The following is a 24928-nucleotide window of genomic DNA, read 5'->3' as shown; positions in this document are numbered from 1 at the left end:
ATCTGTATTCATCCATAATATGACTTTAGCTTTGACTTCAGATATGGCTAAAGAAGGGTTGCATTCTCCTCATCATCAAATGAATCAGAAACCCCTTGTTCTTCTATTTGAGAAACTGGGTAGGATAATAAAAAATACTGCATCAGACAAAAAAGATTGTTAGGAAACGCTTCATTATTTTGTATATGCATAACATGGGAGCTCTCACAAACAACATTTAGTTCTTGACACTGATCAGTACAATACAAGGAGTTTTCATGCCTATGTTACCAAATTTAATTGTTATGATTTCCTACCAAGGAATTTGGAACAGTGTTTCTATAAAGGACAAGGGAATTCCTTGCATCTTTATAAGCAACAGTTTCCATGTTTCTTTGGGGCAATCTGTGGTAATGAAACTAGCTTGAAACTGGCCTCTGCAAATTATATTGCAGAGATTTCATAAGGATTGTGTGTAGTACTGGGGAAAGCTTGCTTGGCTGCTTTCTAGATCTCAAGTAAATGTTGAGTATCTTAATCACACATGTATAAGATGCCACTGTACTGCTTGTTGTTTAAAACCAATATGGCTTGCTGTAGTAAATTGTCTACTTCATAACCTGTGGTAGTCCCTTCTGCCATTCACATATATTCATTTTTATATATCATGTTTCAGATAGGACAAGATGCTGTTTCTGGAGCACTGTTGCATGTTTATTATTTATCCTCAATGACAAATTATTCACAAAATCTGAAGTAAAAAGATGATAATCTTCATCCTGCCTCTCTTTTTTAGTAAAGTATACCAGAGCTTACTGTCATGACTTCAAGGCGGAAATTGTCCAAATCTACTGCCCATGGAGAAAATCTATTAGAAGAGTCACCAAGTATGTAAAGCAAGCACCTTTCCTGCTATGTGGAATTTCTTTGGTCAAAAACACCATTTCATGTAGCAGTGCCCAGTGTAGTGACTACTAGAGCGTGCAGAGAAATGTTCTCTGTTGGTTTATTCTGTGTTGTTTATTTATGTCATTTATAGTCCCCCTTTCTCACTGAGACTCAAGGCAAATTACACAGTGTGAAATTAGTACAATCAATATGAAGGACATTTCCATGAACAATGCCATAGGATAAATAAACACAAGTTTACAAAGACATAGCATTAACAGGAAGAAATGCTGAAACAGGCATAAGCAATTCTAGGACTGACATTAGCCAACATATAACCCAGAAGGATCATACTTGAGTACAGGTAGCATATAGGAGCACCTACTTAAAGCTGATATTCCTCAGCTCTGAAAAACAATTTCCTCCAAACTTCGGAGCACTCAATGCATGAATCTGCTGGAAGGCTCATGAAGAAAATGTCCGAAGGAGGATTATCTTTATAAAGTAAATTATGCCTCTCTCTTGAAACAGAGTTTGAATCTTCTCCAACTGTAGAAAGATTTTCTGAAGAGATTTAGTGACCAGAATTGTCTGGTTAGCTAGTAATTCCAGCTTCTCGGAGGTCCTTGAGAGGGGTGGAGAGAACTGAAGAATAGTTTGTCTCAAGGAGTTGTCAGCCCTCTCTGCATCCACCTCCAGACACTCATATCCTGGAGTTTTATCGAGGCATAATAATCCTCCAACATGGATTGTTTATTTAGTGAGGTTATATTTTCCTCTCCAAAAGGGTATACTTTTTTCTGCCCCATTCTTAGTGGGAAACGGATTGGGCGGGTGGGGGGGGATAATATATAATTTAACTAGATGGCTCTGCTTTGACCCATGACCCAGAGCGCTCTATTCTCAGAAGTACAGCTTCTGTTTATTCATCCACTGAGTTTGAGGCTTTCTCTCCCCCTCAGTAAGCAATTTGCAGTTTAGAATTTAAAACAGCTCTCAAAAACTAGGGGTGGCATACTTGTCCTTATTTTTTTTAATTAACGTGTCGCGTCAAAAAGTCCAAACAGTGCTCACACTAGGAACGAATCACCAATTGTCAACAGTTCCTGCAAACTCCATCCTGTAAACTACAATTTTTCTTAGGCTTAAAATGTTGGCTGGCTGGTCACCCGGAATATTTGCTGTACTTGATAAGCTCCTCGAACATAGAACAACACTTTTTTCAAAGCAGACTTCAATAAGAAAAAGCCTCAGAACTCACGTCAAGCCCCCCCCCCCCCCCCCGGCCTGGACCAGGACAATGTTTGATTATTGCAATTCATGGGAATGGCTAGCCATATCCTTTTGTATTTTATACTTCCTTGCTGGGGAGAATTTTAGGGCTTTGGCATGCTCGAGAGGTGCCAAGAGACATGATGCAGGAAAAAGGTCAGGCACTTTCAAGCTCCATAGATTTCAGTGGAAGAGTTAAGTGCTCGTATAACAGTACTTGATTCATGAACCTTATTTGGTGATTTTAGACATTTGGACTACAGTCCATAAACTACTTAAGTAAATGCTTTGGGAGTTGACTACTTTGTGTCCTCTTCTTTGGTGCCCACTTCTGACCATTTTAACTATTGTCCCAGAATATATAGCCCATTGATTAAACTAATTGGGTTACATTTTCTAGGACAACCTCTAAAAATTGCCTCAGATGATGATAGAAAAGGTACTTTTTATACCAGTAACTAGTGTTAAGAAACACCGTTCACATTAGTTGGCTGAGATTTGTTTCTCTTACACCTTTTCTGTCTTAGAAATGAAGAAGTCTCGGATCTCTGGTAAGAAAAAGACAGATCCACAAGATGGCATTGTAGAGAGCAACAATGTTTTTGGACAGCTCCTCAAAGCAGCGGGAATTACATTAAAAGCTGGAGAAAAACAGAATGAAATAGGTATAAAGCACATCTTTGCTATATTCTTCTTTGGTGGATGATGGCCTATATCCAACCATAAATTCTTAAGATGTGACGGGACTGTCACTTTTAGATCTCCCGCCACAAACCCTGGTTTATCCCCGCTGCTGTTTCTGAGCATCTGCTGACACTAAGGGGAAAAATTGTGGCATTCAGTGGGAGAAGGAATCAGCAGAAACTGCTACTGTCTCTTAAGAAAGCTTAAGTTCCCTTAAGTCTTTAGAACTGTGTGGTTGGATATAGGCTGGTATATCTAGCAGATATGCTAAAAGGAAATAGAATTTGCAAATTGATGTTTTCAATTTTTTAGTCATATTTCTTTAACCATTAACAAGTCCTGCCATATCTCTGATCGTGCCTCTCCTAACAACTAACCATATATCTCTGGCTACAACTGTCAATGGTTCTGGAGAAGTTATCCTCTTATTCTTGATTATTCTAGTGTAAATAGAGAGAGTGTTTTAAAATGTTTGCAGACTAGGATTATTTTTTGTATGTGCAATCTGATCTTGAAATTCATGCAATATGAAGGCGCCATTTGCATTGCAACCTGTGATCTGTCATCATTTATGTTCCTCTCTGGAATTTTTCACATTAAAAGCCTTTCCCTCTAATTTAAAATTGATTTCATAACTAGTTGGTACAAAGGTCTTACATTATCCCTCTTCTGCTCATTATCTAGACTCTTGGTTGTTACACATTTTTCTCCTCTTTTTTTTTTAAATGTATACTTTTGTACCAGTTCATCAGCTGCCTAATTTCTTTTAGCAGAGGCACAACTAAGCTACTTTATAACTCTAGCATCTGACAATTTGTCTGTTCAAGGTCCACTTACTATTTTTGAGTTTTGCCTCCATTTTATAAGTGTATTTGTAGTCTGTATTGAGATGACAATGAGTGAATCTTTGCTCCTTAGCTACAGATGGAGCAGTTTTCCAGAAGAAGCTTCATCAGGCCTTGAGGAAGCACCCTTCTTGTCCACAGGTATATATTCCTAATGTTATGTAATTTATATTGATTCTAACTCCAAAAATCAGGAGGTTGGAGGAGAACAATTAAGAATTGATTGCTAGAATTCATTAGAGATTAAAAGGTTGGAACTTCATTCTTCAAGCTCCCCAGGGCATCCTTCACCCCACCCCTTCTTTTTCTTTTGAATCCACTTATCTCATCATTCTACTTGATAAAAGTAGTCTGAAATGCTATCCTATGCAGAATTACATTTTTTAAAGTTAGTCGACTTCAGTGGACCTAGAAGGTGGTAACTCTACTTAGGATGGCATTGTTAATATATGAATTATTATCATAATAGGACACAAAAGGAAAATAAAAATATTTTGATGATCACACAGAGTTCTTCTGAAGGTTCATTTAAGGACTACAGGTGGCAGCTTTGGGAAGAGTGGAACATTTGTAGTGGAAGGGATGAAAGATACTGAATAAAATACAGGCCTGTTTTGTGAGGAGGCCTTAAAAATCTTAAGTTTCTTCAGACTACGAAAAACAACAGTTTTTGTTTAATAAATGGTTTGAGTACCAGAGACAGCTCCACAGTTGGCTCAAACTATTTGGTGGAGCTGGCACAGGACCAGGATGGATTGTTTTCAATATCTGGTCCTAATGTCCCAAATGTCATTGATCTGGGACTTTAGGAAATCGGGCAAGACTGATTTTAGCAGAAAGATTCTGCCTGCTCCCCGACACTCTCACTGGTCTCAAGCAGACACTCCTCAATTGCAAAGAATGGGTTAAAATAGGAAGCCGAGTATGGCTGTTTGTCACAAGTCACCAAGAAGGGAAATCTTTGTCTAAAAACTTTTGCCTCTTTGTGTCCACATTCCAGAAGGGAAAGAAAAAGTAAAAGTCTACATTGTAAGTATAAGCTTAGTTTAGCATAACCTCTTTCAGTTATTTTACTTAGCTTTTTGAACGTAGGAACAGCTTTCCTAGTATTTCTGAATTATTTGTGTTTAGTAAGATTTTATGCTTGGCTATTAGACATGTGACTTGACTGCTTAGAGAGGCTCACTCCCACACTGGCACTCTCTCCCCTGTTCCCTCTACTCCTCCTCCCCAAGTTTTCCCACGGCTTGGGGCTCAAGGAGAGAACACAGACCAGTCCCCCTTGATATGTTTGAAGCTGGAAGGCGGCAAGAGCAGGGAGGCCGAGGAGAACGGTTGATTTCAGCACTTACCACTTTGTTTGTTTGTTTGTTTGTTTGTTTGTTTGTTTGTTTGTTTGTTGTCTGCCTTTCTCACTGAGATCCAAGGCTGGATTACACAATGCAAATGAAAATATAATATAATCAACAGCTAGGACATTTACTGACCAAAATACAATAATGAAAACAGTTTGTGTCCGGGGTCTGAGCCCCAGCCCCCAGACTTGACAAGAGGGAATAGCAGGTCAGCCGGGCCGACGGGCAAACAGAGGGGGCAGCCAGCAGCCAGCAGGTCAACTGGTCAGCCAGCAGACAGTAGGTCAACCGGTCTGACTGGCAAGCAGAGGGGGCAGCCGGGGGACAGCAGGTCAACCCCTCCCATGGGCAAATGGAGCCAGAACCTGCCTGTGCCAGGGGCAAGGGGCAAAGGCCCAGGGCCTCAGGAGGCAGGGGGAGACAGAAGGAGGCCAGCGAGTCCCACTCCCCTGGGGAAGGAAAGGGGACTAAGCAAGGCAGAAGGGGGCAAGGGCAGAGGGATTGGGGGCCCAGCAGTCACCCACCCAAAAACCTTACCTGAGGAGGAGAAGCAGCAGCAGCCCCAACAACCCAAAGCCACGCCCCAGCTAGAAAATAGTAGCCTGGCCCAGGAGTTGCCAAAAGCCAAGCCACTCCAGGTGGGGCTATTGGAGGCACTCTGCAGGAAGCCCTGGGCAACCAGCCAAGGAGCCGCAGCTGGACCCACCTTCAGCCATCAGCTCAGCCAGGCAGGCCAGGCTGCTAGCCAGGGGACTGCAGCTGGACAGGCCTGCAGCAATCAGCCAAGGCAGGGAGGCTGGGCAGCCAGGGAACAAGGCACAGCTGGTGCTGGTCAGTGGGGCCAGATCAGCTACCCCAGCTGCAACTGCTTGGTGCAGCCCAAGACCAGGCTGGAAGAGGGGTGGGACAGTAGAAGGAAGCCCTATAAAAGCTGGCTGGGAAGAGCCCTGTGGTGGTGGGTGTGAGTAGGGAGTGATGATGTGGAGCAAGAGCGGTGCGATGCAAGCATGGAGGTTTGGAGGAGAGCTCTGGGAGGAGGAGGTGAAAGAGGACGCAGAGGGTAAGCAGGCCAGGTTGAGCAGGCCAGCGAGTGGACTGAGAGGGAGTCTGGGTGAGGTATACCGCCCCTCCTTCCACAGAGCAGGGTCCTGCAGAATCCCTGGCCCCCCTATGACGTCAGGAGCAGACCGCCCAGTGCCACGCCCAGTGGCAGCGGTGGCAAGCCCTGACAAGTTGGTGGCCCGTACGGGGAGAGACGTTCCAACGCAGGCGCCAGTCAAGGGGCGGCCTCCCAAGGCCGCCACCCCAGCGGAGCTTGGACTGTGGCTGGAGGAACGCCAGGATAGGATGTGGGGAAAGCTGGAGGCAGCCTACCCAGCCGCTCCAGTGGAACTAGCACAGACAGCGGAGCTGCGGTTGCAAGCCGACGCGCTCACGGAGGCCTTGCCAAGGGTTTGTGCCCTCGTTTGGGAAAATAACCCACCGCCTGGCAAGCAGGTGCAGAGTCTATGCGCCACCGTGAAGATAGGCCGGCTGATCCTACAAGCCCTGTTAGACACTGGGAGTGCAGTCTCAGCAATTCGGCCCCAGCTCCTCCCAGCTGCTACCCCAGTGCACCGCTGGATCCCGGTGACGGATGTGATGGGCCGCACCCAGCCGTACCCTACGGCCCTAATCACGATAGAGTACCTAGGGGTCCGCCACCAAATGGAAGTTGCCCAGTTAGCTCACCTACCCGTGCCAATGCTGCTGGGAAGAGATGCCCCGGGGTTCTTCAGGCTCCTCCAGCAGGCAGCGAAGAAATTGGGAGGAGATACCCCAGGGATAGCCGGGTCTCGGCTGAAGGCAGCAGGGGAATTGACAGACCCCCAAGTTGCCACCGCTCTGCAAGTGGAGGAGGCCGACGACCCGGGAGAGGGTCCCTCTACTAGACCAGGGGCAGAACCACGGACTGGAGACCCAGCTGGGCCCCCGGCCGATCGCCCATTCTGTGACGCCCAAGGGGCAGATGAGTCCTTGCAGCGCTTACGAGAGACGGCAGCTCGTGAGGAGGAGCTAGTGCGGGATGAGCGGAGGTCCCAACGGCTCCCGCGCATCGAGAAGCAAGGAGGGGTTTGGGTTCGCATAGCTCGCGCCCCAAGTGGCCAGGGGGAGGTCCGCCAGCTATTGGTGCCGACTGCCTACCGGGCCGAAGTCCTCCGCACGGCCCATGAGCATGCGTGGGCCGGGCATCTGGGGCACCACAAGACCCTGAAGAAGATCCTTGAGCAGTTCTACTGGCCCTCCGTGAATGCCGACGTGAAGGCCCACTGCCGCTCGTGTCCCACCTGCCAGCGGGTGGCAGCCCGCCGCCCACCGAAGGCCCCCCTCTCCCCACTACCCGTCATGGGGACGCCCTTCCAACGCATCGCGATGGACTTCATCGGACCGCTGCCACGCACACCCCGGGGCCACCGCTTTGCCCTGGTGATTGTGGACTACGCCACACGGTTCCCTGAGGTCATCCCGCTGAGGACCATGCAGACCCCGGGGGTGGTCCGGGCACTGTCCAAGTTCTTCGCGATGGTGGGGCTGCCAGATGAAATCTTGACAGATCGAGGAGGCCCGTTCCGTGCCACCGCCATGCGCCAACTCTGCCAGAGTTTGGGGATCCGGCAGGTGTTCACCTCGGCTTACCACCCTCAGACAGACGGTTTGGCAGAGCGGCTGAACCAGACCATCAAAGAGGCCCTGAAGAAGATGACACGGGAGAAGCCTCATCAGTGGGACCTGTACATCGACCCACTCATGTTTGCCCTCAGGGAGACCCCGCAGGCCTCCACTGGCTTCAGCCCGTTCGAGCTGCTGTATGGGCGCAAGCCAAGAGGGATGCTCTCCCGGCTGACAGAACGCTGGGCGCCCCAGGCCAGCAGCCCTGCGCCCACCGCACGGGAGTACATAAGCCAACTCCGTAACCGGGTGCAAAAGTCTCAAGCCGAGGCGAACCGCAGACTGACTCGCACCCAGGCGAAGCAGAAAGCCACCTACGACCGGGGTGCACGGATGAGGGCCTTCCAGGCGGGAGAGAAGGTCCTGGTGCACCACTCGGTATTCCCCAGAGAGGAAGGGGACCCATGGAGGGGCCCCTACCCGATTCGGAGGGTGCTGGGCCCCACTACTTACGAAGTCCAGTGTGGGGTTGGCCGGCGTCGGCGGAGGACCCTGCACGTGAATCTTCTGAAGCGGTGGCATGAGCGCCCAGAAGAGGAGTGTGGCGTGGCCGAGGACCCGTTGGAGCTTCCTGACAGTGAGCTGCCATGGACCTCTGAAGCCCCGGAGTTCGAGGAGCCCAAGGTAGACCCCCAGCTCGATCCAGCTCAACGGGCCCAGCTACGAGACCTCTGTGCACGGGTTACCGGGGTCTTCTCCCGCAGGCCGGGCAGCACCAGCCTGATTCAACATGCCATCCCGACCAGCCCGGGGCAGACAGCCCGGGCTACCTGGCGCCCCATCCCCAGGAAGCGGTGGGAGGCAGTGGAGAAGGAGACAAACGAGATGCTCCGGCTGGGTGTAATCGAACCCTCACGAAGTGCCTGGAGGAGCCCGATAGTCCTGGTGCCCAAGCCAGATGGGACCACCCGGTTTTGCATTGACTATCGTGAACTGAATAAGGTGGCCCAGTTCGACGCCTACCCCATGCCCCGAGCAGACGTGCTGGTGGACCACCTGGGGTCCGCCCGCTACCTGTCGGCCCTGGACTTAACAAAGGGCTACTGGCAGGTGCCAGTACGGCCGGAGGACCGGGAGAAGACGGCCTTTGCCACCCCCCAAGGCCTCTTCCAATTCAAGAAGATGCCGTTTGGCCTGCATGGGGCAGCAGCCACCTTTCAGCGGCTGGTGGACCAGGTGCTGGGAGAGTGCCGGGCGTACGCCATGGCGTACATTGATGATATTATTATCTTCAGCCCCGACTGGCCCACCCACCTCCAACACCTGGAAGCCGTCTTAAGGGCCCTCCAACGAGCTGGACTAAGGGCGAACCCAAAAAAGAGCCACCTGGGGTTCCAGGAACTCCAATACCTGGGCTTTGTGGTCGGGGGAGGACGAGTCAGGCCACCACCGGACAAGGTGGCCTCAATAGCCGACGCCCCACAGCCCAAGACCAAGAAGCAGGTTCGGCGATTCCTAGGACTGCTGGGGTATTACGGGCGGTTCATCCCCCACTTTGCCTCCCGAGCGGCGCCCCTGACGGACAGCTTAAGGAAGGGGCTGCCCAACCAAGTCCGGTGGACCCCAGAACTAGAGGCAGCTTTTAAGGACCTGCGGTTAGCCCTCTCCAATGCCACGGCCCTATGGAACCCGGACTTTGACCAGCCCTTCACACTGGCCACAGACGCCTCGGACACCGGCCTTGGGGCTGTGCTGACCCAGGAGCGGGATGGCGTGGATGTCCCAATTCTGTTCCTAAGCCGGAAGCTCCAGCCCGCCGAGAAGCGCTATGCCACGGTGGAGCGGGAGGCCCTAGCGGTCAAGTGGGCGGTGGGGGCCCTGCAGTACTACCTGGCCAACAACCCCTTTGTACTGCTGACAGACCATGCACCCCTGCAGTGGCTCCATCGCATGAAGGCGCACAACCCCAGGGTGCTGCGGTGGTACCTCTCCCTCCTACCCTTCCAATTCACCATCAAATACCGCCAGGGGGCACGGCATGTGGATGCGGACTTCATGTCCCGCATGTTCGAGGCTGAACCGGACCCCCACAACTCAAAGCCAAGTGGGGGGGTGTGTCCGGGGTCTGAGCCCCAGCCCCCAGACTTGACAAGAGGGAATAGCAGGTCAGCCGGGCCGACGGGCAAACAGAGGGGGCAGCCAGCAGCCAGCAGGTCAACTGGTCAGCCAGCAGACAGTAGGTCAACCGGTCTGACTGGCAAGCAGAGGGGGCAGCCGGGGGACAGCAGGTCAACCCCTCCCATGGGCAAATGGAGCCAGAACCTGCCTGTGCCAGGGGCAAGGGGCAAAGGCCCAGGGCCTCAGGAGGCAGGGGGAGACAGAAGGAGGCCAGCGAGTCCCACTCCCCTGGGGAAGGAAAGGGGACTAAGCAAGGCAGAAGGGGGCAAGGGCAGAGGGATTGGGGGCCCAGCAGTCACCCACCCAAAAACCTTACCTGAGGAGGAGAAGCAGCAGCAGCCCCAACAACCCAAAGCCACGCCCCAGCTAGAAAATAGTAGCCTGGCCCAGGAGTTGCCAAAAGCCAAGCCACTCCAGGTGGGGCTATTGGAGGCACTCTGCAGGAAGCCCTGGGCAACCAGCCAAGGAGCCGCAGCTGGACCCACCTTCAGCCATCAGCTCAGCCAGGCAGGCCAGGCTGCTAGCCAGGGGACTGCAGCTGGACAGGCCTGCAGCAATCAGCCAAGGCAGGGAGGCTGGGCAGCCAGGGAACAAGGCACAGCTGGTGCTGGTCAGTGGGGCCAGATCAGCTACCCCAGCTGCAACTGCTTGGTGCAGCCCAAGACCAGGCTGGAAGAGGGGTGGGACAGTAGAAGGAAGCCCTATAAAAGCTGGCTGGGAAGAGCCCTGTGGTGGTGGGTGTGAGTAGGGAGTGATGATGTGGAGCAAGAGCGGTGCGATGCAAGCATGGAGGTTTGGAGGAGAGCTCTGGGAGGAGGAGGTGAAAGAGGACGCAGAGGGTAAGCAGGCCAGGTTGAGCAGGCCAGCGAGTGGACTGAGAGGGAGTCTGGGTGAGGTATACCGCCCCTCCTTCCACAGAGCAGGGTCCTGCAGAATCCCTGGCCCCCCTATGACGTCAGGAGCAGACCGCCCAGTGCCACGCCCAGTGGCAGCGGTGGCAAGCCCTGACAGTTTGGACATTCAGTGAAAGTGATACAATAGGGTATGGTAGCAGAAAATTTGAAAACAAGCATAAAGCCCAACACAGAGATGAAATCTTTCTGAAACAAAGCATAACTATTTTGCATGGCATGCTAAGCAACATGGACATTTCCTAGTAGATGTATGTCTACATCAGCAGACAGTACCCTACCAAGGCATCTCTCTGAGCTACTTCTTATGACATAGCACTATAATCTGGGTAGAAACCCTTCCTGAATAATTCAGTTTTGCATAGTTTGCGGAAAACCAAGCAAGTGGGAGCTTTCCTGACCTCTTCAGGTAGGCCATTCTGTAAGGTGGCTGCCAACACAGAGAATACCTGTGTATGAGCAGCTGTCAATTTTGCCCATGTGCAAAGTGGCACATGCAGAAGGCCCTGTTCAGATGAGTGAAGCTGCTGTGGTGGAACAGGGAGAGAAGCGGTCCTGTAGTTATGTTAGACCAAGGTCATGAAGAGTTTTGTGTATGATAGCCAATACCTTGAATTGAGCCCAGTAACTGATAGGTAGCCAGTGGAATGACTTCAGAATGAGAGTAATATTCATTCTCCTAGCTCCCAATATAGCTTAGTTATTATATATAGCCAACTGGAGTCTCTGAGTTAGTTTAGAGGTGAGACCTGTGTATAATAAGAGTTGAGAAGAGAGAGACTCATTCAGGATTGTTCTTTTTCTCCCTCATTTTCATGTCAGGGCATGCTAAATGGCAGTTTCTGCTATTGTTCAGTTCTTTTGTCCTCTTTCTTCTGTACAGATTGTTGAAGAGTTGGTCAGTGGTTTAGAATCCCACATTGAAAACAGAGATCAGTTCAGGAATTGCCTTCTTCCTTGTGTACCTGCACAGAGTCAGGAAATGAGGTAAATGAAAAAGTGTCTTTGTTTTCTCCTTGAAAATGTTGATCAGCAGTTATGAAACAGACATTCAAGGAAGCTAGATGAGATGTAGGAAATGGCTGCTTGTAAGCATCCCAGACAGTTTCTGGATTGGAATTAGGGAACTTTATCAGCTGAGTCACTTTTTTATCTGCTGAGTCCTTTCCAAAATCCCCAAAAGATGGTTTTAAACTTTATGTATTAATACTTTTGTTTATTTAAAATATTCTTATCTTGCCTTATATTCTTAGACTCAAGGGGGCTAACATAACAAAAACAAATTGCAAATGCATAAACACAATCAGCAAGATACAAACAAAACACATTTGTGTCTCATCTTTTCTCTAAGGAGTTGAAGGCAAAGGAGATGGTGTTGGTTTAAATCCTGCCACTCCCATTTAGCTGGTTTGTGGACTGCACCCATAAATTATGCTGCAAAAAACCCTCCCCAGTCTACCTGAAATGTTTAAAAATGATAGTAATAGCATTTTTTCCTTAATTACAGTAATGCAGTTCATTCATATTGTGAAAGTCTCATTAAACTACTCCTTGGAATTGAGATATTACAGGTAAGATCACTTTATAATTCAGTCATTCCAGCCACATTGACAGTCTGTTGACAAATGTGGAATATAGCCAGAAAATGGATAGAAAAACGAGAGGATGAAGCAAGGGTCCACAGATCTTGGCTTACTAATCAAAGTTTTATTCTCACCACAAACCCTTTTAAGATTAGGTTGTAGCATTGGGTTACCAGTTCCCTCGTTATGGCGGGAGACCTACCAGCAATTCCTGTTTGTTGTCCTCCTGTGCTTTAAAGGCTTTAAAGGCTGGTGAGAGAAAAATGGCTAAGTGGGGGTGGGACACACACCAGCATCACACTGGTGCACTACATCACTTCCAATGAAAACCAGAGGTGACATCATAATCTAGGATTTCCCCAAAGCTTTATGATTTAAACGTAGTTTTTCTTGACTCTTAGAGCATCCCCCAAATCATGATGTCACTTCCTGTTTTCACTGGAAGTGACATAGTGCATGAGTGTGATACTGGAGTGCTTGTCTGTCTCCTCAAATACTTCTGGAGGTTCCAGGCTGCAGCCTGGCAACTTGATGCTTCACTGGCCTTTGGAGGTATACAAATACCTCTTGCTACTTCTGCTTTTCCAAAGTCCAGAATGAAGCAAACATTACTGATAGGTGCAAAAGCCATCAGGACCATTCCTTTCAGGTGGTGGCAAATAGAATCCACCAAGTCATGCTCAGCACCAATTAACAGTGTGTGTGGAGTACAGTTTGAAATGGCCACCAGCTTCTGACAATCCTTTTCCAAATTTGATTATTTTATGAGGATCCGACTGACCCTGGTGAGATTTATGGGCTGTAGATTTGGTTTAAACAAAAAAGCAGCGGTAGCAGCTTATCAAAGCTTTTAAAGAATTCTTACCTGTGGAGGGCAATATTTTTAAACATGTGCTGTTCTTAGAGTGAAAAAAGCTACCTATTTCTTTCTTCCTCTGAGACCTCTGACTCATTGAAATACATGACTGGCCTCCAAATGTTCTGTAGTTTTCAGAGAAGGAAGAGAGGAGGGCATCTTAATGTTATCCATTCATATAAGACCAAAATTTTTCACCTATGAAAACTGAAAGGTCATGGACTTCTCAGGCTTTATGTTTCAGCATATTTCTAATGTACATATGATCATGTTCATTGCTTGCTTGCTATCCATGTAGGACAGTGTACAATAATCCTTTGTATTCCCATGTATGCATTTTTTACAAAATGGTTCTATCTGTTCTTTTTGAAGCCTGCTGTTATAAGACTATTGTTTGAGAAACTCCCTGAATTTTTTCACGAAAGGTAAGTACTTTGGTACTTTGATGTGAAATATTGGTTGCTATGCATTTTCTAATTATTTCTTCTGAATTGCTTTTTGAAATTCCAAAAATTGACTCTAATTAGCACAGAAAAAGAAAAAAATGCTGAATAGTATAAATAGTTTGCCCTAGGTCCTTCCTTGTTTGAATGTAGAGGACTGATGCTCAAGAGTATGCTATATGTTCTTGCCAGCTGTAAGTGATAAATTAATAAAATTAATTCTCAACATGGTCGTATCTGCGGACAAATCTCTGGATAAGGGCCATGTAGACACAGGAGATATTTCTATAAACCTGGGAGGAGACCTAAGTTTGCAGAAAAATCCCTAAAGTAAAAGAGGGAGGGTGTTACCAAAAAACACAAAGAACAGTATTATTTGTTTATGCTATTTATAGTCTGCCACTCTCACTGAGATTCAAGGCAGATTACACATTGTAGGTCAATACAATCAGGGGCTGGGGCTTTCAATAAACATTCAGTAAGGAATACAATAGGGTAAGGATAGCAGAAATTTGAAAATAAGCAGATATCTGATACAGAGCTGAAAACAATGCTGAGACAGAACTTAAGCAGACTGATATGACATATTACATCCAGTAGGAGCATACTTTGCAACAGACCATATGCAATCTACAGTCCCTGTCTCTTTCAAATGCATCTCTCCGAACCATTTCCTTGCAGCACAGTCCTGTGGAAAAAAGAGTCCTTCTGAATAGTTCAGTTTTTCATAGTTTGCGGAAAGCCAGGAAAGTGGGAGCTTTCCTGACCTCTTCAGGCAGGCCGTCCCTTAAGGCAGGGGCTACCACAGAGAATGAGCATGTACGGGCAGCTGTTAATTTTGCCCAAGTGCAGGGTGGCACCTGCAGAAGGCCCTGTTCAGATGAGCAAAGCTGCTATGGCAGGGAATAGGGAGATATGTAGATATGAGGGTCCAAGGTCATGAAGGGCTTTGTATGTGATAGTCAAAACCTTGAATTGGGCCTAGTAACAGATTGGAAGGCAATGGAGTTGTCTGCGTAGGCACATACAACTGTTCTTCTGAAGTAGGGAGCTTACAATGAGGAGGAGGATGGGGAGAATGAGCAGAAGCTGCTGCCTTCTGTCTCCCTCCGCTGTAGAGGCAGCGAAACTGGAGAGGCAGGAGAGGAGGCACAGGACAGTCTGGCCCTCCCTGAAACTTGAAGCATGGGAGGGTAGCCTGGGATCCCATAGCCATTCCTGCTGCTGTTGCAGCAACATTCTTCCACCAGGTCCTGCCAAGGCAGCAGTGCTGGAGGTGGGTTGGAGACAAGAAAACTAGAAGCCTGAGCCACTGTGGGAGGAGCCCCGAGAGAGGAGGAAGAGTGACAGAACACAGGTTGGGGAGAGAGGAGAAAGCAAAGGCAGGGGGAAGGGATGCCCCCTCCCACAAGTTTCGTGCAGGTCCCTACTTGTAGACATTCTATTCTGCTGTTAGTGATGAGTTTGTAATTGTGAAGCATAATGTTAGAGGGTGCCTTCTCTTGCCCTCCTGAATGAGCAAATTTTCTGTTGGAAAAAAGGTGCCATGCACCTTTTAACAAAAGATGTTAAATCAGATGTTGTCGTGTGTGTGGAGACAAACAAGCAGAGTGCCACGCAGCTATATTTTGCTTGGGTTTCAGTAGGAACTATGATGGAACTATGGTTGTGCCTCATCTATTTTTCCCTTCTTTGTTTTCCCCCTCTTTGTCCCCTTTCAGTGTGGGTAGTGATGGACTCAATTTGCCCCGGCTGATTATCAATCAGTTAAAATGGCTTGACAGGATAGTTGACAGCAAGGTAAGTACTACCAAACTGATCTGTTTCCTGTTTCTCTGCTTTCTACTCTATTTAACATTTAGCTAGCAGTAGCCAATATGCTAGGTAAGTACTAGTTCCTGTGATATATAATTAGTACTGACTATACTGCTTATACAGACATCAGAACACTTATATTAAGGCAGCTGTGCCACTTTTATGTTTGGTGCCGGATTTAATATTTAATTTTGCCCATGAAATGAAGTCCAAATGGAACATCCTAATCCATGCAAATGCATTTATCCTGTCAGGCAGAATCTAGCACTGCTGCAAGGACACTTGCTCTCACATGTTTCAGCTAGGGTCCTTGCACATAAGTTGGTGCAGCCATGGTGTCTTGCTTCCTCATCCAGCCTTTCCCAAATTCCAGAAGGTAGAAGGGAGATCCAGTAACAGAACAGATCTCTCCCTGCCCTGACAGCTGCTCCTGCATATTGAGGAGGTCTCGGGAATAGTGTGGGATGCAGTCTGGGGAGATGCAACTGGAGAACAGAAATCACAACCCCCTCTTGCTGACAGATGGTCTCTTGTGTTGGAGTGGGTGGGAGAGTTGGACCCCATACAATAAATTTACAATAAATAAATCACTGACTTACATTCTGTTCACTGCTGTGTGGCCTCTGGCCTTCACAATGGACAGTGCACTTAAGTTACTGGTATGAAGGATGACTGCTTTTCCTTTGCTCTAGTTTAGCTGCCCATGTTCTAATATTTCTATCATTTACAGGATCTTGTCTTGACAGTCATGCAGATTATTTGTGTTTCTCCTCTGTCAATCCAACATGATATTATCACAAGCTTGCCAGAAATCCTAGAAGATTCCCAGCATAGTGAAGTTGCCAGAGAGCTTAGGTGAGGTTTACACTGACGTTTTCTGTCTTCCCATCTCCATATGATTTTGTCTTACTGGTTGTCATGCTCAAGCTGAAGAGAACATCTGGCATTGCCTGTTTTATAAAGATATTTGTTCTAGATATATCACCTCTTCTATCTAACTTCCTGGGTAGATCCTATAAATTTTACACATCCATCGTCTTTGCAGATTGCTGTAATGAAACCACTCTCAAAGTGGCTAAATTCTGTGCTTTGGGTTGCTTAATAAGAAAACAACTATCTAACGAAGGAGGATGACTAAGAGAGAAAAAGTTTTTGAACAACTAATATGTGGAGAGTAGGGGTGTGAACCAGAAATTTTTTTGGGTTTCCCGCTTTGGGTTTACCCGAAGCGGGGAAAAGCTTCGTAAACACTCGGAACCCTACGTGGCAAGCCACTTCGGATTCAAGTATTTAAATCATTTTGGTATGCACTGTAAAGTTTCGGAGCATACCAAATTGAGGGAGAAAGCTTCCAGCCTCCCACACCCACAGCAGCACAGAAAGGGGATTTTAAACTCGGGCCGGTTTGGCTCAGTGGCTTTGCGGGGAAATCCCTGCCAAGCTGCTGATGCCGGGGTTTAAAATGCCCCTTCCCATGCTGCTGTGCAACAACATGGAAAGGGACATTGTAAACTCTGGCCAGCTTCCATCAGTGGCTTGGCAAGCCGCTAATCCAAGGGGGGAATGCCCTTTCCCCGCGATTTTGGAGCGACAGGGAAAGGGCATTTAAATGTTCCTTTCCCTGTCACTGCCAAGCAGTCGGGAAAGGAGCAACCCTCCCCTTGGATCAGCTGTCTGGCCGGGCAGCTAATACAAGGGGGGGGGGAGAAATGCCCTTTCCCAGTGACAGGGAAAGGAACATTTAAATTCCTCTCCCTGCTTTCAAATGCTGGCCGCTTTACAGCTAATGAGAGAGGAATCCCCTCCCATCAGCTGTAAAGCTGCTGGCATTTAAAAGGCTTTTTCAGCTGAGAGGGGGATTCCCCTCTCAGCTGAAAAAAGCCCTTTAAATGTGGTTGGGCTGACAGGAGGGGAATTCCCCTCTCATCAGCTGAAAAAAGTAGCCACATTTAAAGGGCTTTTTTCAGCTGAGAGGGAAATCCCCCTCCTGTCAGCCCAGCATTTAAAGGGCATTTTTCGGCTGATGAGAAGGGAATCCTCCTCATCAGCTGTAAAGTGGCCAGCATTTGAAAGCAGGGAGAGGAATTTAAATTCTCCTTTCCCTGTCCCTGCAAAGCAGCAGGGAAAGGGCATTCCTCTCCCTCCCACTTGGATCAGCTGTCTGGATCAGCGATATGAATTGCTTCAGAAAGGTTTGATTTGGGATTTCTGAATTGGGCTCTGCATGCAGGGCCCAATTTGGAAATCCTGAATCTTTGTGAATCGAGTCCGATTTGGGTATATTACCCGAATCAGAAACACAAATTGCACACTCCTAGTGGAGAACCAAGACACCTGTTAGGAAAAGTATATAAAATCTTATTGCAATATTGAAACAGAGTCAAAACAGGTCAAAAATTGTAAGATTAAATGGATGCAAAACTTCGATTAAAATATTTCAGTGAATCAATGCGAAAATTTAAGGACTAAAGAAATTAAATGTACAAATTGTCACCTGTTAAGAGAAAATTGTTTTTTAGATATTATATTACTCCTAAGGATATTGCAAAAACTAGTAAGGATTACAATGGAAAGTGTTGGAAATGCCAATGTATGGATGTAACTTTTTATAATATGTGGTAGACATGTAAGATGGCAAGAAGATACTGGATAAAAATACATGAGGAGAAGCAAAAGATTTTGAAGTTTTGCTTTGTGCTGGCTCCTAAAAATGTGTTATTAAATATTTTACCAAATAATTTTTACCAAGTAATATAATAAAAGAGCATAGTGAACTTTTTAAGTATATAGTGAGAGCAGCGAGAGTAGTATATGCAACAAAATGGAAGACAGAATCTTGTCTGGTTGAATAAATTGTATGCATATGCATCAATGGCAAAATTGGCTTCTTATATGCATAATAGACCAAACCAAGAGTTTCAGGAAAAAAGGAGTTTTTAAAAAAAAGTGCAGCTGTAAACTAAGGAGAATTAAATATAAGCAATGTTGAAATAGATCAACTGTGATGCTAAATAGTTAAGTTAGCATGATTATATGCTGAACATAAAACTGAATGTTGAATATAAAATGTAAAATATAAAAGGCTCTACGTAAAGTATCTTAAGTGTGTATGGGGATGGAGAGGGGAAATATTATGTAGTTTCATACTCTGATTATTTTTTTTGCTTATATTTTATGTGTATGCTTTTTTAAATGTTTCCTCTGTTAATTGTTTAAATATTTCATTCATTATTTACTGGTTAAAAATTAAAAAACAAATGTTCAAACCTTTTATTAGCTAGCATGCTTTACCAAAATTAGAGTAAGAAAGGCTATAAATTTTACTGTTTGTATATTGATTTTGTATATGTGAATAACTGTGCTGATTTTTGATAATAATAAAAGGAAACTAAAATTCTTCATTTGTTCTGTCTTTTAGTTCATTGTTAAAGGAGAAAACTGAGCTAACTGTTCCAATTCTGGATGCCCTTTCCAGTTTGAATCTTGATCTGGAGCTTCTATCAGAGGTAGGAAATCTAGTGATAAATGGCTGGGCTGATATGCATTAAAAGGATACGCAGGGTGGTCAGAGAGGGACTGTAGGGATTTGGTTTGTCTGGAAGTAGGATATTCTTGGATTATCTGCAGCCCTGCTTGTCTCAACATGCATAAATGAAATAATGTTAATTGCTCTCCCACAGCAATGGAATTCTTTCCCTGGAAGACTTTCCTAAGCTGGTCTCGCTGAGCATATTTGGAAAATACTGGGCCATTTTGAAAATGTGGGATCGCTTTTAGATTTGAGATTCTAAAGGCTCTGGGATGTTAGCATATAGTGGCTTGTATTTAACGACACAGTTCCCAAGATTAAGGGCACAGTTTTTCTAAAGAGGGCTTGGAGATTTCTGCATATGCCTCCACCACACACACATACTGCAGTCCCTTGAATCGCTGAAATTTTTCTTTGAGTCATCAGACCCTCAGGAATAGCATATGGGTCTGTAATCAGAGTGGGAATTGGCAGAAATCATCACCTTCTCTTAAGAAATGCCAGGTGCCGATAGTTCTTCAAAACTGCATGGTTGGATACAGGCCATTGGTTTTCAGCCTGATTTTGTCTTCATGTATGTACATTTTTAGATGCAGTCCATTTTTACATTTTTAAATACAGTCTTGTGTTTAGAGCAATCAAGAAGTGCAAATAAATAAATGCAGGTGAAAATTTGCTGTTCTCTCCCTAGGTACGCCAGTCTGTCATGGTCACAGTGGCTGCTGTTAGAATGGAAGATTTGCCAGTAATAGTCAAATTTATTCTTCGTTCCATCAAGTCCACTGATGCAGTAGAGGTACCCTGTCTGCCTTAAAGCTTAAAAGTTTAACAGTGCCACCCTAAGCAGAGTTATACCTTTCTAAGTCCATTGACTGCTTAAGATGGCATGTGAGTCATAAGTATCCTTTAGAAATATAGAGGAGGTCATGCTTTCTATCTATCCTGTCTGCTAAAGCAAGTACCTTGCACTAGTTGTAGCTACATGCAGATCCTGATTAGTGTTTTGCCGTTGGGGAAACTGAAAATTGACTGGCAAAGTATAGAGACAATCTGTCGATCATTATAGATGGAAGCAAAATTCAAACATCACAATAACCCTCCACTAACCCTGGTTAGTCCACCAGAAAAATAGACCACAGTTTTATTTGGAAATCCTAGTTAGTCTGTTGCTTGCCTGCTTTCCTGCCTCCAAGAAGGATTTATGCCAAGCTCACTTTTATTGCCTGGCTCCTGGCAAAGTGTCACTCTGTATACAGCCCACATGCTATTGCTGGGCTGTAATATATGGGAAGGAGGAAGCCTAAGCCATGCCGCCACTACCTCCTCCTGTCCTCTTGGCTAAGGTTTATCAGTTTTCCTCCCTTTCTGTTTAGCCACTGAATTCTTGAACTTTTTTTTTTTACAAAAATACATCTTGTAAAGCACTGGTTCCTTCTCTTTTGCTACTTCATTTTCTGTCAGCAAATTAAACCTTGGGAAGAAACATATGATTACTGCCATGATCGTCATTCATTCTCTCCAGGAATATAAGGGGGGTGGTGAAAGGGGAGCTTTCTTTACGAGAAGGAAGGATGACAATAGGTAGGTTGTGAACTGCTTTTGGCAAAGCTTTGTGTGGAGCAATTTCTATTGTATATGTTGGCAGACTCATTAAAAGCATTATTAAGCAACATATTTTGTCCTACTATTGTTTCAGTTTTCCCTCAGAGAGGTTGAAGTCTCTAAAGCAATGCTCTGCTTTGTGAGTCATCTCTGGCCTGGGTGGAGGGAGAGGCATGGAGAGAGGGAGGATCTTCCTGAGAAAGTGCTATCTGTAGCCAAATGCAGTGGGGGCAGCAACATTTTCTGTTCCTCTATGTCTCAGTTTGTGAACGCAGGATGCTGAGGGGGACAGTGCTACTGAACAAGCTTGGATCCCTGCATTCAAAATTACAAAATCCCCGTTAATGGGCTACGGTTTAGAATTCTAGCTTACCATCCATTAACAAACCACAGCTTGTTGCACAGCCTCCACTAACCACATTAAATTGGCATTTAATCATACTGTGGGTTATTGTGACACCTGGATGCAGCTGGAGTGTTGAGGCCAGACTCCCACTCTCTACAAAAGAACCTTCCCCTTTCCTATTGTACATTCATTTCTTCTTGCAGTAAAGAGGATAGTAAGATTTCTAAAAATTTTAAAACGATTATATTTAGAGAGAGTTAGGGGTGTCTCTGACAGAACTAGTGATAAAATGAGTATAGCCTATCATATGATAGTCTCTGAAGATTTTCTTTCATCTCATAGCACTTTTTCTCTATCTTTTATTATCATCCTCTTGAAATATGTGATCTGTAACATTTGAGTGTATTTGTGAATGATGGCCAAAAACATGCGCATTGCTGTCCTGCAGGTAATTTCTGATCTTCGCAAGAAGCTGGACCTGGATTCTTGTGTTTCCCTTCCATGGATTCAGGCTTCTCAGAGCAAGCTCAAGAGCCAGCCTCAGGGAAGGTACCAATATGATATCTGCCTCGGTCATTGTTGAGCCCAGCTGCATCCTAAGATTTGCGTGCTAGTATATAAGAACTGTGAAAAATGTAATGATGTAGTGACATTGTTGTCACAATATAACAGCATTGCAGGCAAATGCGTTGCTACATACATTTTGGGCAGATAATTAGGCTTCCCATAAGGCTGGAACTTCTGTCCTAGGAACAAACGCTGGAGAGTCTGGGACTTTGCAGTTTAGAAAAGAAGATGAAAATGATACAAGTTTATAAAATCATGCATGTGATAGAGAAAGTGGATAGAAAGTTCTGCTTCTCTCATAGTACTGGAATTCAGGATCACCAAATGAAATTGTTAGGGAATAGGTCCAGGAAGGACAAAAGTGAATAAAACTTTACTCAGTGAGTGATTAAAATGTGGCATTTGCTACCAGGAGATGTAGTGATGGCCACAGGCATAGACAGCTTTAAAAGGGGATTAGGCAGAGTCATGGAGGATAGATCCATCAGTGGCTACTAGCCATGGTGACCACAGGATCCCGCTTCATTGCTGCCTGTTAGTGCTGCTCCGCCTGCCAATCCATCCTTTTGTGAGTGGTAATTTAGCCACTAAACTTAATATTGGAAAAACTGTTAACTAAAATTGCTTATTTTGTTCCGATGCTGGAATAATTCCTCTTATTCTTTCCCTGCTTCTTTTCAGTCTCTCAGCAAACCAAGTGAACATTAGCCAGGACTGTGTAAAGCTTCTTTTTGATGTTATAAAGTCAGCTGTTAAATTCCAGAAGATTATTTTGGAAGCCTGGGTTAAGGTCAGACTGGTCTTTCCAAACTGGTCTTGTTTTTTACATCTTGCTCTTTCTTTCAAATCAGCTGTTAAATTCCAGAAGATTATTTTGGAAGCCTGGGTTAAGGTCAGACTGGTCTTTCCAAACTGGTCTTGTTTTTTACATTTTGCTCTTTCTTTCAAATGCAGTTTTGTACAGCTGTCTTTAGACTTCATCCAAGAATTCTGTTTTAAAAATCTGGTTTTTGTTAACATGAAATAGGATGTGGAAAATGGTTTTTTAAAATTATTATTGTTAAAGAATATTGCTCTATTTCTGAATTCAAAGCTTATGTATACTCTAGAAGAATTCCTGTTTAGGAAAAAAATAGGTTGTGGACATATCAGAGGAAGAGAACAGAGCCATATACATCAAAGAACATCTGGAGTAAAGATGTGTTAGCACTCTAATCTTCTGCTAACAAGTCTGCCAGGCACATTCTGCTGCAGAGGGACAGCCTTGAATTGGAACAATCACTGTGCCATCCTCCTTGTTCAGTTTTGTTCACTGCTGGTGTAATATCCCCATTGCGCTGAAGTCTTTCTGGCCTCCTTGGTGTCATCACCGAGTCTTAAGGAGGCTGCTTCATGCCTAAGTTTCTGCCTGAAGTTTTTGTGACCTAAGAAGAAGAACTGAAATGCTAGGAAAGTGAAATAAACTGTAAGTTTCTGGGGCAGTTTCTAGCATAACTATAGTAGCCAAAAGGAGACTGTAATCATCTTGTAATAACATGGACTAGCTGGAGAAGGAAGATAGGTGTCACTGCAAAAACCAGTAGGGTAGGATAGTTGCCTTGAATGGGATGAAGCTCCCCCCCCATCCTTTTCATGGATCTCCTGACTCTGCTCCCATGAGTTGATTTTTTTAGCAGGTATTTTAGGGGAGAAGGAGTTCCCTAATTAAGTTTCAGAGCCTTCCAACTCACACAGCAGAGGTGGCCAAATGTATTTCCTTCCTACTCCCTGCACACACTGTATTCTTACCACAACGCTTATCCTAAGGTAGTAGTCTGTATTAGGATTCTTACTAGGTTTTTAATACCCCATCTATGCCAGATTTCTAGAGTGGACTGTCACCATGGCAATGAGCAAGTGTTCAGTTTCATAGACATGTGATGCACACATGTATATGTAGGTTGCTTATTATATAGTATTACAGCTATCTTTTGCATTTCCTGTTCTTCTAGGCTATTGAGAATGTCGCTTCTGCCTCTGACCATAAGGTAACAAGTATCTCATTGATTCTGCAGTAACTGTATTCTATGTAGTACTCTTTTCATGCACGTTAACTAGAGGAGAACTGATTTCTTTCATAGCATCCTCTCTAAAAACTTAATAATAATAATGACAACAACATTTGATCTATATACCACCCTTCAGGACAACTTAATGCCCACTCAGGGTGGTTTACAAAGTATGTTATTATTATCCCCATAACATACACCCTGTGAGATGAGTGGGGCTGAGAGAGGTCTGGAAGAGCTGTGACTGGCCCAAGGTCACCCAGCTGGTTTCAAGTGAAGGAGTGGGGAATCAAACCCGGTTCTCCAGATTAGAGTCCCACTACACCAAACTGGCTCTCAAACTGACTTCACTATGACAAGATGTTGCATCTAAGTTGTTGTTCGTCTGCTTTCCTCATGTTTCTGGTAGACAGAAGATTATTGTTCTTGCGGCATCTTTGTATCAAATCCCTTCATTCAATACAATTTTGATGTCTTACTGATGGTTGAAGGGCAGATTTCTGGCTTGCCCATGAAACTAATATCAGAGAACGCCTATTGCTCTGTGGCCAAGAATTTTGTTTTAGAGACTTGGTTATGAGGAATATTGTTCAAAGTATTCATATCTGTGTAGACTTAATTGGTGCATATTACTTTTAATGGGTTATTGACAAAACAGATTTTATCCTTCAAAGAAAACAGAAAGAGATCTGTTACAGGAGTTTTCACAAACTGCCACAGTTTTGTGTGAGCGCATGCATTCATCATTTTAGATTGCTTTTCTGATACTGATTTTTGTTCTTCCTTGCTTGGTGTTAACTTTGGTATAATCAGCATCTTTGTTTCAATTCCAAAAAGGTTCTGGATTTGATAGTGCTGCTGATAATCTGTGCAACAAATGCCAAAAACAAGAAGCAAATTGAAAGGGTCCTGAGGAACAAGATTCGATCGGGCAGTATACGGCAGCAGCTGCTGCAGAATGCCTTCCGGCATCACTCACAAGTAAGCACTTGCATATTGGCAACCATCTTCATTTTCACCCTCCTTGCTACAATGTGCAAGATTATTGGCTGGATCACGTTTTTTTCACCACCGTGTTGTTACAGGTGCAAAACTGCATGGAGAAATCTTAGAGTGAAGCAGTTGATGCATAGATATCATAATTCCTGTAATTTTAGTAGGCAAGAAACATGCAGCTACAGTGCAGAAATTGCTGCCTCACTGCTGATTTCTTCTATAGAAAATGTCAGGCTTTTATCTGTAAACTAGCTGTGGGACTGAGAGAGTCAATGGCTCTCACTAAGATGTTTTTCCGGAGCTGCTACAGTGGGCTTCTGATGGAATTTCTAAAGTTTTTGAGTCCAACTTTCTGTTAGTACAAGGAAGTAATGCCTTACTA

General features: G+C 45.3%; 1 protein-coding gene across 1 annotated transcript in view; it reads left to right on the top strand.

Annotated features, from left to right (window-relative positions):
- Window positions 1-799: 799 nt before the first annotated feature.
- FANCD2 (FA complementation group D2) overlaps window positions 800-24928 on the top strand; it is an 81693-nt gene continuing 57564 nt past the window's right edge. Inside the window, exons 1-14 of the mRNA XM_054978144.1 lie at window positions 800-866; window positions 2667-2804; window positions 3742-3809; window positions 11645-11748; window positions 12269-12332; window positions 13573-13625; window positions 15365-15443; window positions 16189-16313; window positions 18877-18964; window positions 19679-19783; window positions 21384-21484; window positions 22184-22292; window positions 23494-23529; window positions 24388-24531. Coding sequence (XP_054834119.1) covers window positions 800-866; window positions 2667-2804; window positions 3742-3809; window positions 11645-11748; window positions 12269-12332; window positions 13573-13625; window positions 15365-15443; window positions 16189-16313; window positions 18877-18964; window positions 19679-19783; window positions 21384-21484; window positions 22184-22292; window positions 23494-23529; window positions 24388-24531 — 1281 coding nt within the window. The remainder of the gene's footprint in view (window positions 867-2666; window positions 2805-3741; window positions 3810-11644; window positions 11749-12268; window positions 12333-13572; window positions 13626-15364; window positions 15444-16188; window positions 16314-18876; window positions 18965-19678; window positions 19784-21383; window positions 21485-22183; window positions 22293-23493; window positions 23530-24387; window positions 24532-24928) is intronic.

Source organism: Eublepharis macularius, chromosome 4 (genome assembly GCF_028583425.1).
Source record: "Eublepharis macularius isolate TG4126 chromosome 4, MPM_Emac_v1.0, whole genome shotgun sequence".
In the NCBI taxonomy this organism is placed as follows: Eukaryota; Metazoa; Chordata; class Lepidosauria; order Squamata; family Eublepharidae; genus Eublepharis; species Eublepharis macularius.
Note: the sequence above shows the minus strand (reverse complement) of the source record. Positions and strands in the feature narration are given on the sequence as shown.